Here is a 14,300-nt window from a genome sequence, read left to right as displayed (position 1 = left end):
TTTTGTTGACTTCCCAGAGCTCCATGCTTTAAAAAAGCCTCCTAAATTTTATTTATTAATAATTTCAGTTTTATTAGATGTACATATCATTTCAGAGCTTATCATAACATGCAGTCATCACTCTAAGTTGCTTAAATACCAGTCCAAAACAAACACAGACAGGATATTTTAGTTATTTTGTGCTGACCTAAAAGGCTAAATGAAGACTTTCCACAGTTTTGTAAGAAAGAAATCCCAGATCCCCGTTTCCTCCTACTGCTGCCTTTGAGGACTCTTGGAGGTCTGGGGAGGACAATTTAGGCTTTCTTGTACAGGCAAAGACTCTACCCCACCCAATTTGGAAGGATTAAAGCTTGTCCTAGTTTTGCTTGATTGTTGTACTTCTTGCATGCTAAAGAGCTAAAAAATGGGAGGAAGAAAATACAACATAAGGCACCATTCCAGTACCAAACTGAAAAGAAACACAAAAACAAGAGAGCAGCATGTTTTCAACAGCTTGCGTGGAAAAAATATTGACTGGGGAGTTTGGACAGCACTGTTCATTTTCTCTCACCGCCCGCGTTATTTGTCTTTCAGAGCAGGAGCCAGCTACGATTCTGGAGAACAGGCCAAAGGAAGAGGTGGAGGGGTTCTGTGAAGGCTTGAGACCAAGAGGAGAAATTAGGGTTGGAGACCCGATGGCTCAGCGCCAGGATTAAACCAGAGGAGGCGCCTTTTTCCTCCTGGCCTCGAGTGTCGTCGTTGGCCAGCCCGAGTCCTGAGCGGGCACAACACGGATCACTCAGGTAAGGTTCCTGGCTCCTTCAGACCACACAGCAGCCAGGATGAATCCCTGCCCCTGTTTCTTTCGGCTGGGTAAAGGTCCCAGGGTTTCCATTCGTTTTCTTAGTCCACCCTTTTGGAATTCAGACCTACAACTCCCGCAATGGGGGTCGGGCGGGAGCCTCTCTAAGCGAACAGATTCATTTCTCTCACCCCTACGGAGATCATGCACCCACCTGAGCCCAGCCGTCCTGGGCGTGGGGCGGGGCCTGGGCGCGGGGAGGGGCCTGGGCGCGGGGCGGGGCCTGGGCGCGGGGCGGGGCCTGGGCGCGGGGCGGGCGGCGGCGACCGGCCGGAGGAGAAAGAACATGGCGGGCGCAGCGGGGCCCGGGACCGGCCTGGGGGCAGCGGGCGGAGATGGAGATGATTCGCTATACCCGATCGCGGTTTTAATCGACGAGCTCCGCAATGAGGATGTGCAGGTACTGAACTGGGGCCGGGGAGTCGAGGCGGGCCCAGCGGGGTGTGTGGTAGGGAATGGGGAAGACTGGCGCCGCGATGGGGGAGGCCCACGGGTTGAAATACCGGACTCGGAGCAGAAACTTGAGGGGGAGGCACGGAAGGACTCTCGAGGGTCTGTGGTGGCCTACCTGGACCGTCCGGTGGACCTCTCCAGCACCCATTCCCTGGATCTGTGAGGCGTTGACTTGGCGCCCGACGGTCCCTGGCGACCGTCGGACAACCGGCTTCCCGCCTCTGTGCAGCTTCGGGGCGCTGTGGTGGCCAGGGCGCATCCAGCGCTGGGCCAGTGCGGCTGTCCTTGTGGGTAAGCCGGCAGTAGGGGAGCGGGGTTGCCCCGTGAGGAGTTGGAGCGGCCTGCGGGTCGCAGGATGCCAAGGGGCCCTTTGAAGTGCAGCCCATTGCCGTCCTCGGCTCTTGGAAACTGGCCGGGCTTGTTGGGTGGAAAGGAGGTGTAGGGATGGCTGATTAACCTGTATGAGTCGGTGTATCAGCCGCGATGGAATTTTTCTTTGAAAAGGCAGGGGTGTATTCAACTGTTTGATCTGCTTCACTACTGCCAGAGTTTGTTCATTTTAACATTATCTTACTTCCTGGGTATTGTCTTTCAGTCATTTCTCTTCCGGGCTCTTCAGTGTTTCTCCTAGGAAATCTTATTTTTATACCCGCATGCACTCATTTCACCTGTTTGCCCCTTTTGGTTTTTGGTCTGAATTGCAGCCATTTCTTAGTTTGTTATTCTTTCCATTTTCGTTTTTAAAGCTCCGTCTCAACAGTATTAAGAAATTATCAACAATTGCTCTAGCACTTGGAGTAGAAAGGACCCGAACTGAACTGCTGCCATTCCTTACAGGTATGCATCTTTGTTTAAAGAAAGGCGTGGACATTCTATTTTCCAGTGACTTTCAAAACTTTGTTTTTTAGAGTTTGTTATGCACTGTATCATTAAGTACAAAATTGAGCATGGTGCTTTCCGTGCAAAAGAAACAAAACATATTATAATGTTATGGCTAGTTATATTCAAACATTAATCATTTAGCTAATGGGAAAGTAATTGATATGGAGTATGACTTTCTAATTTTGTAAAACAGATTCAGGAAAACTGTTGATAAAGAAGGAAGAAAATGCTGTTAGGATTATGACTAGACTATCTTACTATTTACATGTTGAGTCTGTTTCTATTTTTATGTGTTCAGGTCAGGGCCATCTATCTATCCTTATTGATGAGTGTCTGGTGGTTGTCATTTCCAGATACAATTTATGATGAAGATGAGGTACTCTTAGCTCTTGCTGAGCAGCTGGGAAATTTTACTGGCCTAGTGGGAGGTCCTGACTTTGCGCACTGTCTGCTGGTGAGTATTTATCTCCTATTTGTCCTCCTTCTAGAACTTTTGTGGTATAAGTGACACCTTGTTTGGTGATAGACACATCAGCATTTTTTATGCAGATCTTTTTTATGGGCAGATAGTCATAATGCTGGCCATTGAGAGAGTAAATAATGTAGGCACTTTGATCTCAAACTTTTTAAAATTTTTTCTGACGATATAAGAACTTCTTCACCTTTCTGCTTCTGTAAACTCACTAGTTTGGAAGAGGGGAAGAAAAAGACTTGATTGTTTTTATACCCACCTCCCCATATTGGAAGCCTTAATTTTCATCTAGGAACACTTTGTCTTCAATTGTTCATGTAACTTTTGCTTTTGACTTATGAATTTTGTAAGTTCAATTTAGTTAACATTTAATTGAGAGGCTAGTGTGTTAGGCACATTGTAAGTTACAGTGTAAAACCAGTATGAATGGAATGAGGACTTTGTCATTATGTATAAACAAATTATTACTATACAGTCTTAAATTAAAAAATATAAACACATGCAAAGTATCCAAGTAATAGCAAAAGGGGATTAATATGGGGTGATCAGGGAAGACTTCTTGGAAAATGATGTCTATGTTAGATTTATTTTTTGGGAGGTACTGGGAATTGAACTCAGGGACATTCAAACACTGAGCCACATCTCCAGCCCTACTTTTTTGTATTTTATTTAGAGACAGGGTCTCATTGGGTTGCTTAGTGCCTTGCTTTTACTGAGGCTGGCTTTGAACTTGTGATCGTCTAGCCTTAGCCTCCTGAGCCACTGAGGCACAGGTGTGCGCCACTGTGCCTGGCTTATGCTAGGTTTTTTTTTTTTTTTTTTTTTTTTTTTTCGGTGCTGGGATCGAATCCAGGGCCTTGTGCATGCAAGACAAGCACTCTACTGACTGAGCTATCTCCCCAGCCCTTATGCTAGGTTTTAAAGGATGACTAGGAGTTCAGCAGTAAGACAAGGTAGGGATGTATGCGTCAGAGCTTTAAATATTGTCTGTGTGATGCTGGTCCTTGTGATTTTTTTCTCAATGTGTAACCATTTAATGGAACTCCAGAGATAGATGGATTAATAGATAAGTACAGATTTTTAGAGATCAGTAGATTTAGATATGTACTGGATATATGTATTTCTAAGTATGCCTGCCTGTGATTTTTCTACTTGAATGTCAAATAGATACTTCAAATTTAACATGCCTAAAACAACTCAGTTTTTCCTCCCAAATATGCCTCTCATTTATCTATATCACCACCAACTACCCAGTTACACAAGCCAAAATGTAGGAGATTTATTTTTCTCTTTTTTTTTTTTTTGGCACTGTTAGAGATTAAACCCAGGTTTTGTGCATGCTAGACAAGCACTGTACCACCAAGCTACATTCCCAACCCTAGAAGGTCTCTCTCTTTTTTTTTTTTTTTTTGGGTACTGGAGATTGAACCGAGGGATGCTTTACCACTGAGCTATGTCACCAGCCTTTTTTTTTTTGAGATCCTAGGGGATTGAACCCAGGGCCTTGCGCATGCTAGGCAAGTACTCTACCAACTGAGTTAAATCCCCAGCCTTTGTCCCCAGCCCTTTTTATTTTTTATTTTGAGATAGGGTCTCACTACGTTGCTGAGAGCCTCATTAATTTGCTGAGGCCTGCCTAGAACTTGCAATCCTCCTCCTCAGCCTCCTGAGTAACTGGTATTACAGGTGTGCACCACCATGCCTGATCTCAGAAGATATTCTTGAACTCTTTCCCTTTTTCCCCACATCTAATCCATTACTCCTATAGATTTTACATATGTTCCAAATCAGTCTTCTTTCCTCCATTCCTATTACTTCTGCCCTAGTCTAAACTACCACCATCTTTCTTTGGGATTACTGTAATAGCTTCCTAACTATGGACATCTCCATTCAGCGGTGGATTGATTTAGAATTTATCAAGTTGGTGTAGAAATAATGTGTGTTCAGTAGAAATTGTACTTGAGATTTTGAATTTTGATCTTTTCCTGGACTAGCAATATTCAATACAGTATTATCCTGTGCCGTCCAGCATTGGTAGCAAATCACAACTCTCAGTCAGCCACATGATCACAAGGGTGAATAACTGATTCTCTACAGTGTGACTGAACTGTGATGTTTGGTAGATTAGGTATATTCAATGCATTTTCAACTTTCAGTATTTTCAATTTATTATGGGTTTATTGGAATAATTCCATTGGAAGTAGAGGAGCATCTGGAGTTTGCTTCCATTTTTCCCTCTTACTCCTTCAGTTTATTCTTCACCTGACAGATATATCACTCTGCTGTGGCTCCAGTTAAATCCAAACTCTGTGCCTTAGCTTATATGACCTTTCTGTGACCTGCCTCTATAGACTTACCAGACATCATGCTTCCTCTTTATAACTTCATTCCAGTCATATTGGTTTTCTTTCTCTTAAGAGAAACCGAGGTAATTATTGCCTTAAGACTTTTGTTCTAAGTATTATCTAAATGAAAAGGTATTGTGAATTTCCTGTGGCTGGCTCTTTGTCATTTAGACAACTTCACCTCACTCCTTAGAGGCGCTTTCCATGACCACCCAACTTGAAATAACCTCAGAGTCACCCCTTATCACCTCATCCTGTTTCTCTATAGAGTACCAGTTACCAATTGATTGATTGTTGTCTTCCTCCATTAGAATGTACACCTCCCTAGAGTAGGGAACCTGTTCACACATTTCTTCTGTATTGAAAGAATGAATTTCATAGACCTGAAACTGTGAAACTTGTTGGGTTTAAAACTTCTGAAGAATGAAGAGTTGGGACTAGAATAGGCAGGAGTGGTAGTCAGGGGAGTAGGAAAAGAACATGGAAAGTGGGCAGAGTTCAAATCAAGCAACAACTCACAAATGGTTCTGTAGAGTTTGGCCTTATCATGGTAGTGATAGAGATTTAACTAGTGGTACTGCATATGAGGAAGTCATATAGACAGATAGATCATGAAAGACTCTAGCAAGTAAAGTATCTTTTCAGTTGACTTCTGATATACCTCTAGGGAAGCTAAGTACTATCTACCTCTGGGTATCAAACAATTTTTGAAATACATTACTAGGTAGACATAGAGTCATTATCCTTCTATTCACTCTGTGATTAGCTCTCTGTGTGGAGTTTTGTGCTCATAACATATGTAGCTTGTGTATCCTGAGTTTACTTGGACCAAACGTAAACCCAGAAAGGCAGAGGTTCAGAGATTCTCTTTTACTTTTCACTGGGTTCTGTCATATTCAGTTAGTAACTCTAGTCCCTTTGCTGTCTTCTGTAAAGCAGCAAGCAAGTCCTCCTACCAGCTCTACTCTTCACTTGATTGTTCTGTGAGAAGCTCTTGCCCTTTGTTCATGGAAAGATTCTGAATGTTTTCTGAAAAAAAGTATATGAGCCTTTATAGGTTGAATGAATTGATGGTGTGAGCTTGTGGACAGGGTTGCTTGCACCTCCAGGAATGGTAGAATAGTGCTCAAAAGACCATGGACTCAGTGACCTGACATGATGTCATCATGTAATCTTGGTGCTCAATGTTGGTCAAGGAAATATACACAAACTTGTCTGAATTTGTTTACGTATCATTTAAATTTAGTGATTTGACTCCAAATATTAATATCGTGTCAGGTCTCTTCCACTGTGTCATTTGTAGACACCATCTGGGAATTGCCATCTGGGACATGGGATCTTGGCTTTCCTACAAAAGTCGTGTCTTCAGGTTGGCCATACCATATGTTATCACTGTGTGAATTGAAAGTAACCATTTGGTATGATGTAGCTAACATTCTGGTTACGTGTACCACTTCCCTTTAGTTACACTAAAGGTGACAATTTGTATTTAACCTGATTCACTTAAGTTTTCTTGTCTGGTTTTCCTTTTTTGATCTATGTAGCCTCCTTTGGAAAGTCTGGCGACTGTGGAAGAGACTGTTGTTCGAGACAAGGCTGTGGAGTCCCTGAGGCAGATCTCCCAGGAACATACTCCTGTTGCTCTGGAAGCTCATTTTGTACCTCTGGTGAAACGCCTAGCAAGTGGTGATTGGTTCACTTCTCGCACATCTGCTTGTGGTTTGTTCAGCGTTTGCTATCCCAGGGCTTCAAATGCTGTCAAGGCGGAAATTAGACAGTAAGATATAGCATTTTTTAAAAATTTGGGGCTACTGGGGATATATAACTGACAATTTACACAGTTCCCTGTTACAAATGAGTTGCCAATACCAGGATAGTAGAAATGATGACTTTTTTTTATCATCATGTTGAATATACCAATGTTTTCATTTTGTTACTTCTGTGAGTAGGAACCTAATCACTGATATTTGTAAAAGAAAACCTTTAAAATGTCTACATTGGGACATGTTTAATTGATAGTATATGATTAGAAAATACCTTCATTATTTTATGTTGTAGGCACTTCCGTTCCTTGTGCTCAGATGACACACCAATGGTACGACGAGCTGCTGCTTCCAAATTGGGTGAATTTGCGAAAGTTTTGGAACTAGACAGTGTGAAAACTGAAATTGTTCCATTGTTCACTAATTTAGCTTCAGATGAACAGGTAAAATTAACTCTTTAGTATTTAAGGGACACAGATACGTTCCTCTCCTCCAACATTTTAAACATTTATTGGAGGAGTTTTGGCTCTTATGTTAGGATTCTTTTTTGCAAAGTTAATACTTAATTCTGACCTTAATCCTAGCTTATCTCAGTGTTCTTATATTTTTTCTTAACCAAACCATGATTTTCTTTCTTGTATTGGTAACTGTTAAGAGAAAGAGGAGCTGGTTGCAATGGTGCCTGCCTGCCTGTAATCCCAGTGGCTTTGGAGGCTGAGGCAGGAGGATTGAAAGTTCAAAGCCAGCCTTGGCAAAAGCGATGCACTAAGCAACTCAGTGAAAACCCTGTCTCTAAATAAAATACAAACTAAGGCTGGGGATATGGCTCAGTGGTCGAGTGCCCCTGAGTTCAATCCCTGGTACTCCCCACTCCCCTGAAGGAGGAGTCAAAGAGGAAATGGGAGCCAATATTAGAAAGGAAGACCAAAGCTGCATCAAGTGATAATATATCTTTGGAAATTGCAGGCTGTATTGTGAGATGGGGGAATAATGTTTCCTGGAAGTTTGACTTTCAGATAAATAAGCATAGAATGTGTTATTTGATCTTTCACTGGAATATGATATTGTTTTGCCCAATAGCAATTTAAAATCCAAGGATCTAGATTTCTTTGGAGTAGAATTAGTAATAAAATAGCCAACACCTAAATAAAGTACTTAATACAGTCACTGTCCTCTTTGACAAACACCTAAGGTTGTTTAAACACTGAGCCACATCTCCGGCCCTTTTTTGTATTTTACATAGAGACAGGATCTCACTGAGTTGCTTAAGGCCTTGCTAAGTTGCTGAGGCTGGCTTTGAATTCATGATCCTTCTGCCTCAGCTTCCTGAGTCACTGGGATTATAGGCATGTGCCCCTGCGCCCTTTTGAGTTTTTTTTTTTTTTTTTTTTTTAAGATGTTGATAGACCTTTATTTTTTATTCATTTATTTACATGTGGTGCTGAGAATCAAACCCAGTGCCTTACACATGCTAAGCAGGCACTCTGCCATTGAGCCACAACTCCAGTCCCCCAGCTTGAGTTTTAATTGTATATTTCCACTTGGTCAAAGAACAGATGTGTCACATTTGCACTTGGCATTTTACATCTGGAAAGCTGAGTTCATTAATCCCATACATTTCTAATATTTTCTGCTGTATTTCTAGACATGGTTACTTCCAAGTTGAGTCTGTCTTTGATTCTCAACATTTAAAATCCCCTGGGCTCTGTGGCACATGCCTGAAATCCCAGAGACTTGGGAGGCTGAGGCTGGAGGATGGTGAATTCAAAGACAGCCTCAGCAACTTAGCAAGGCCCTAAGCAACATAGTGAGACCATCTCAAAATAAAACATAAAAAGGGTTAGGGATATGACTCAGTGGTTAAGCGCCCCTGGGTTCAATCCCTGGTACAAAAAAAAAATTAAAATCCATTTTTTTGTACTAACTTCATTTGTTTTATGTATTTCTTTCCAAATCACAATCTCATGCCCAAGTTCCTCTTAGTGCCACTTCAAAGTGAGTAGTTTGAAAGCTGAACTTCCTAAGTGATTTCTGTTATGTTATGCAAGTATAATTTTAATTTTTAGACATCTTTAAAATGTTCTTTTTTTCCCACTTAATATTTACATTTTATCTTCCTTAATAAAACTACTCCAGCAAAGGTAATTTGCTTTTCACTTTACAATGTCATTTCTATCTGTGACTTTCATATGTTTTATTTATTTAGTTGTTTCTTTTTCTTTTTTCTTTTTTTTTTTGCAGTGCAAGGGATTGAACCCAGGGCTTTGTGCTTGTAAGGCAAGCACTCTACCAACTGAGCTATATCCCCAGCCCTTTATTTTTCTTTTTTAAAAACAATACCCACGGTAGCACTGCTTCATACCATACAGTGCTCCATGGCTCATTATACTAACAGAAAATTTGTGTTCCTTTAGGATTCAGTGCGCCTCCTAGCTGTGGAAGCTTGTGTTAGTATTGCCCAGTTATTGTCTCAGGATGACCTTGAGGCCTTGGTAATGCCTACACTTCGACAAGCAGCAGAAGATAAATCCTGGCGAGTGCGCTATATGGTAGCTGACAAATTTTCAGAGGTAAAATGACTACACTGGCATTTTTTAAAAAGTATTTTTTTAGTTGTAGATGGACACAATATCTTTATTTTTATGTGGTGCTGAGGATCGAACCCAGTGCCTCAAACATGGAAGGCAAGCACTCTACCACTGAGCTATAGCCCCAGTCCTACACTGGTATTTTTAAGTATTAAAAAAAAAAAGAAATTACTCACAGATTTGCTGTTATACAAAAAGATTGTGAATTAATTCTTTTGAATGAATAGTATGGCAAAAGTATATACTTGAAGATTGTACTATTTTATTCTTTTTCATTATTTTGTTACTATATTAAAACTAGTAATAATTCTTTTATAGCTCCAGAAAGCGGTGGGTCCCAAAATCACCTTAAATGACCTCATCCCCGCCTTTCAGAACCTACTTAAAGACTGTGAAGCTGAAGTCCGAGCAGCTGCTGCCCACAAAGTAAAAGGTTAAGGAATTCAGTTTGTGTTGCAGTGTGTCATGCGTTATTCATTTTAGTGCCTTTTTTAAATACTTGTGTATATTTTTATTTTAGAATATGGTTTTAAATAGAGATGATTCAATGTGTGAAAATGTCATATTGTCATATAAAGTTGCTCTTTTATATTTTAAGCCAAATAATCATTTTATCTTGTTTCTATTAAAAAATGCACTTACAGATTAGGTTGGTGTGTGATATATAATGGCATAAAGATGATAGATGACTGCATTTAAAATAAGACTCATTTTCCCTCTTAGAGTGTATTTGCTATGATTTGATTGAACTTACAACTATTGATAAACCTAGTTAAATTTTTTCATTTGTTTGTACAAAAAGGTTCTATGAAAGCATTATTTTTTTCTGTTTCTCTTTTAGAACTTTGTGAGAACTTGCCCATTGAAGGTAGAGAGACCATAATTATGAATCAAATTCTACCCTATATAAAGGTACATACAATGGTGGTTTATTTTATTTCACTCTGCCCTATATGATAAATTAAACCTAACTTCAATTTTGTTTTTCTTTTACCTTAAAACTCTTGGAGTTTAAAAGGTGGATAAGGGGTGAAGGATGAATGGGCAGATATGTTAATTTGTGATGTTATTTATTACTTGTCTTTACCAATTATAATTTTAAAATGCTCTTTGGTACTTACTTAGGTCTACTGCCTAACAGATGGTTTGAGAAAATGGCAACTAATATATATTGAAATAATGTTGTCTTTAAAAGTCTTGGGTGGTTGAACGAAGATTCTATTATCTTGCAAAAAAGACTTAATTTTGATTTATTTTAGGAATTAGTATCTGATACCAATCAACATGTCAAATCAGCTCTCGCTTCTGTAATTATGGGATTGTCTACCATTTTGGGCAAAGAAAATACCATTGAACATCTTCTACCTCTTTTTTTAGCTCAGTTAAAGGATGAGGTGAGTCTGGCTATAAATTTTCTTTCTTCTCATAGTCATTGATAGGATGTGATTTTGGTGTTAGGTTTCATGAAAATAGGGACCAGAGGCTGGGGATATAGCTCAGTTGGTAGAGTGCTTGCCTTGCAAGCACAAGGCCCTGGGTTCAATCCCCAGCACCACAAAAAAAAAAAAAAAAAAAAAAGGGACCAAACTATGGAAAGTTTTTATAAAAAAAATTTTTTTTGTAGTACTAGAGATTGAACCCAGGGGCACTTTACCATTGAGACAGCTCAGGATCTTTTTATTTTTTATTTTGAGACAGTCTCGCCTAGGCTGGTTTTGAACTTGGCAGTCTTCCTGTCTCGGTCTCCTGAGTAGCTGGGAGTATAGGTGTGTGTCATGGAACCTAGCTACATATCTTATTTTAAAGCTGTTTGGATCTGAGATTACAGATTATTCAGGAAATGGGCACAAGGATCTATTAAAAAGGCAAACCAGGGCTATAGCTCAGTGGTAGAGCAAAGTGCTGGGTTCAATCCTCAGCACCACATAAAAAAATAAAGATATTGTGTTCATCTGCAACTAAAAAATATTTTAAAAAAACAAACCCAGAATTGCCTGTCAGTCATCTCTGCTTGATTTTTGCTTTGTATTCACTGGTTCCTTATCTTTAATCTAATATATTTTTGATTTAATTTTATACTATCCAAAATTATAAAGATAGCTTACATTTATTGAGTAATGAATATGTGCCAGGTATGATCCTGTATTATTACATATAATCCTCACAGTATTATGAGATTATTATAATCATTATTATTCCCATTTTATAGATGAGGAAAATGAGGGCCAGAGAGCTTAAAATAACTTGCCTCAGGTTTTTCAGCAGTGGCAGATTTGAATACATTTAATTTAATTTGTGTTATTTACCATCTCATGGATTTTTCATAGAAAGTTCTGGTTCAGATCAGTTATATTTATGTGTCTTGAATTGTGTACTGAGTATTCAGTATTTCCGTTAAGACCCCTCACCGTGGTGTTGGGGATGAAGCCAAGGGCCTTATGCATGCTAGGCATGTGCTTTACCACTGAGCTACACCCCTATCCCTAAACATTTTTTTTCCATCTGAGTTAATACTTCCTAATTTTAAAATTTGCTTTAGTAGTTTTTACATTATGACAGTAGAACATTAGGCCGAAGACTTAATTTTTACATGTGGTTTTGGGGACTTATATATTTATAGTGTCCTGAAGTTCGTTTGAATATCATCTCCAATTTGGATTGTGTAAATGAAGTGATTGGAATCCGTCAGCTCTCTCAATCTCTCCTTCCTGCCATAGTGGAACTGGCTGAAGATGCCAAGTGGCGGGTCCGGTTGGCCATCATTGAGTATATGCCACTGCTGGCAGGCCAGCTGGTGAGTACACGTACTCCATGAACCAGAGGGTAGCATTAAATAAGGGAGATTAGCCATGGCAAGTAGAAGGCCCTAATGGCCCATCTGATTCTGTTCATTTAGATGCATGAAAGTATAATCTTGTCCTTATTGCTTATAGAATGTTTTTTTTTTTTATTAGTACATTAGCTTCCAATAAAAAAGGTATTATAGAAACATATTTCACCTTGCTGCTACCTAAAAACAAAACCATAGAAGGATATAATAAATTTCTTGGTGTACATAACAAATTCTGTAATATTTAATACCTGTGTGACCTAAGGACTAATGAACAGAAAAGGGAAGTGTGATTTCAAGATAAGTCAGCTTAGCTTTTTGTTCAAGGCAGCTTCCCTCTATGTCTGTATTCCAAGAAAAATGCCCCTGGGAACCCCTTTTCCATTATTTTGATGAAAGAGAGTTGAGGAATCACCACGCAGAAAAGTTTGTAATGCTGTTGGGTGTGTTGGCAGATGCTTGTAATCCCAGCGGCTCAGGAGGCTGAGGCAGGATGATTGCGCGTTCGAAGCCAGCCTCAGCAAAAGTGAGGCACTAAGCAACTCAGTGAGACTCTGTCTCTAAATAAAATACAAACTAGGGCTGGGGATGTGGCTCAGTGGTTGAGGGCCCCTGAGTTCAATCCCTGGTACTGTCCCCACCACCAAATTTTTTTTTTATACTGTGGCTTGAACCCAGGGGTGCTTTACCACTGAACTACATTCCCAGTCCTTTGTATTTTTATGTTGAGAGAGGGTCCTGCTAAGTTGCTTAGGGTCTCCCTAAAATTGCTGAGGCTGACCTCAGACTTGCATTCCTCTTGCCTTAGCCTCCTGAGTTGCTGGGATTACAGATGTGTGCCACCATGCCCAGCAGATGTCAACATATCTGATAGGGTCAAAGATATTTTTTCACCCTTTTCTGCTGTTACTTCCAAATACCGAGGGGCATTTTCAGTTCTTTGCTGGTGACTGTCATGGATCATTCTCCAGAGTGGAAAGCAGCTAATGGGTTTGCTGAAAATGGGAACATCTGTCTAGAAGGGAGTGTGAATTTTAGTGTCATTTCTTTTTTCTTTTCTTTTTTTTGGGGGTGGGGGTTGGGTACCAGGGATTGAACTCAGGGGCACTCAACCACTGAGACACATCCCCAACTCTGTTTTGTATTTTATTTAGAGATAGGGTCTCACTGAGTTGCTTAGTGCCTCACTGTTGCCAAGGCTGGCTTTGAACTCTCAATCCTCCTGACTTAGCTTCCTGAGCCACTGGGATTACAGGCGTGGGCCACCATGCCCGAAGTGCAGTTTCTTTCTTTTTTGCGGTGCTGGGGATCGAACCCAGGGCCTTGTGCTTGTAAGGCAAGCACTCTACCAACTGAGCTATCTCCCCAGTCCAAGTTTCTTTAAACCTCTGCTTCCCCTAGACTTGCAGTCTCTAAGGGCTACCAACTACATAGAACAGTATAGAAGCAAGGCAATGTGCCTGTCTGGCAGGGTGACATACTTCAGTCATGGATGTTTCTTAGAATTTCAATTTCTTGCTAGTATGTATGTTGTCCTTAATTTTTCTTTAGGTGTAAAAATTTTTTAAAATCATTTAGTCAATTCATAAAATTCTCTCAAGACTGTATACATGGTCTGGCTTGTAGACCATGGTGAGTAAATATAAAGTACAAATACCAGGAAATGAAAGTTAATTAAATTAAGACTAAGGGAAAATCCTCAACCTGAAATGAAAAGTCTTTGAGAGCTTTCATGGTAATCTTAGTGTCTGCCAAGACCTTTCAAAAATTTTTATTTATTTTTTTTTTGCTGTGCTGGGGATTGAATTCAGGGCCTTGTGCTTGTGAAGCGAGCACTCTACCAACTGAGCTATATCCCCAGCCCCTCTTTCAAAATTCAACCACTGTTTTCAGAGCACAGAACCTTTATATTACATCTCTTTATTTAAAATACATCATCACTAGTCAAAAATTTCATTCCTAGAATTCCATTTAGGAATTTCAAAGACCCAAAAGACTAAACCAAAAGATTAAATGTGTAGACCCCAGGAGGTAATCATCAGGAAAGTACATATTATAGTGCTCACCTGTGTGTTATGAAACCAGGGTAAGAGGTCTGTGTAAATCAGTTCCTAAAGCTTGTC

General features: G+C 40.1%; 1 protein-coding gene and 1 non-coding gene across 6 annotated transcripts in view; one reads left to right on the top strand and one right to left on the bottom strand.

Moving 5' to 3' along the window:
* The first annotated feature begins 1,085 nt into the window (after positions 1 to 1,085).
* Ppp2r1b (protein phosphatase 2 scaffold subunit Abeta) overlaps positions 1,086 to 14,300 on the top strand; it is a 34,631-nt gene continuing 21,416 nt past the window's right edge. For all 5 annotated transcript variants that reach the window (XR_007103864.1, XM_047516203.1, XM_047516204.1 and 2 more), the window contains exons 1-10: positions 1,086 to 1,244; positions 2,044 to 2,134; positions 2,533 to 2,633; positions 6,541 to 6,773; positions 7,055 to 7,202; positions 9,174 to 9,329; positions 9,666 to 9,780; positions 10,189 to 10,259; positions 10,607 to 10,741; positions 11,968 to 12,141. Coding sequence is in view for 4 of the 5 variants with exons in the window: in XM_047516203.1 (XP_047372159.1) it covers positions 1,131 to 1,244; positions 2,044 to 2,134; positions 2,533 to 2,633; positions 6,541 to 6,773; positions 7,055 to 7,202; positions 9,174 to 9,329; positions 9,666 to 9,780; positions 10,189 to 10,259; positions 10,607 to 10,741; positions 11,968 to 12,141 (1,338 nt within the window). In the remaining variant the exon portion in view is untranslated. The remainder of the gene's footprint in view (positions 1,245 to 2,043; positions 2,135 to 2,532; positions 2,634 to 6,540; positions 6,774 to 7,054; positions 7,203 to 9,173; positions 9,330 to 9,665; positions 9,781 to 10,188; positions 10,260 to 10,606; positions 10,742 to 11,967; positions 12,142 to 14,300) is intronic.
* Trnav-uac (transfer RNA valine (anticodon UAC)) lies at positions 13,472 to 13,545 on the bottom strand. Its single transcript has one exon. It is a non-coding gene; the product is annotated as a tRNA-Val (tRNA).

The sequence above is a fragment of the Sciurus carolinensis genome, chromosome 11, assembly GCF_902686445.1.
Source record: "Sciurus carolinensis chromosome 11, mSciCar1.2, whole genome shotgun sequence".
Lineage (NCBI taxonomy): Eukaryota > Metazoa > Chordata > Mammalia > Rodentia > Sciuridae > Sciurus > Sciurus carolinensis.
Note: the sequence above shows the minus strand (reverse complement) of the source record. Positions and strands in the feature narration are given on the sequence as shown.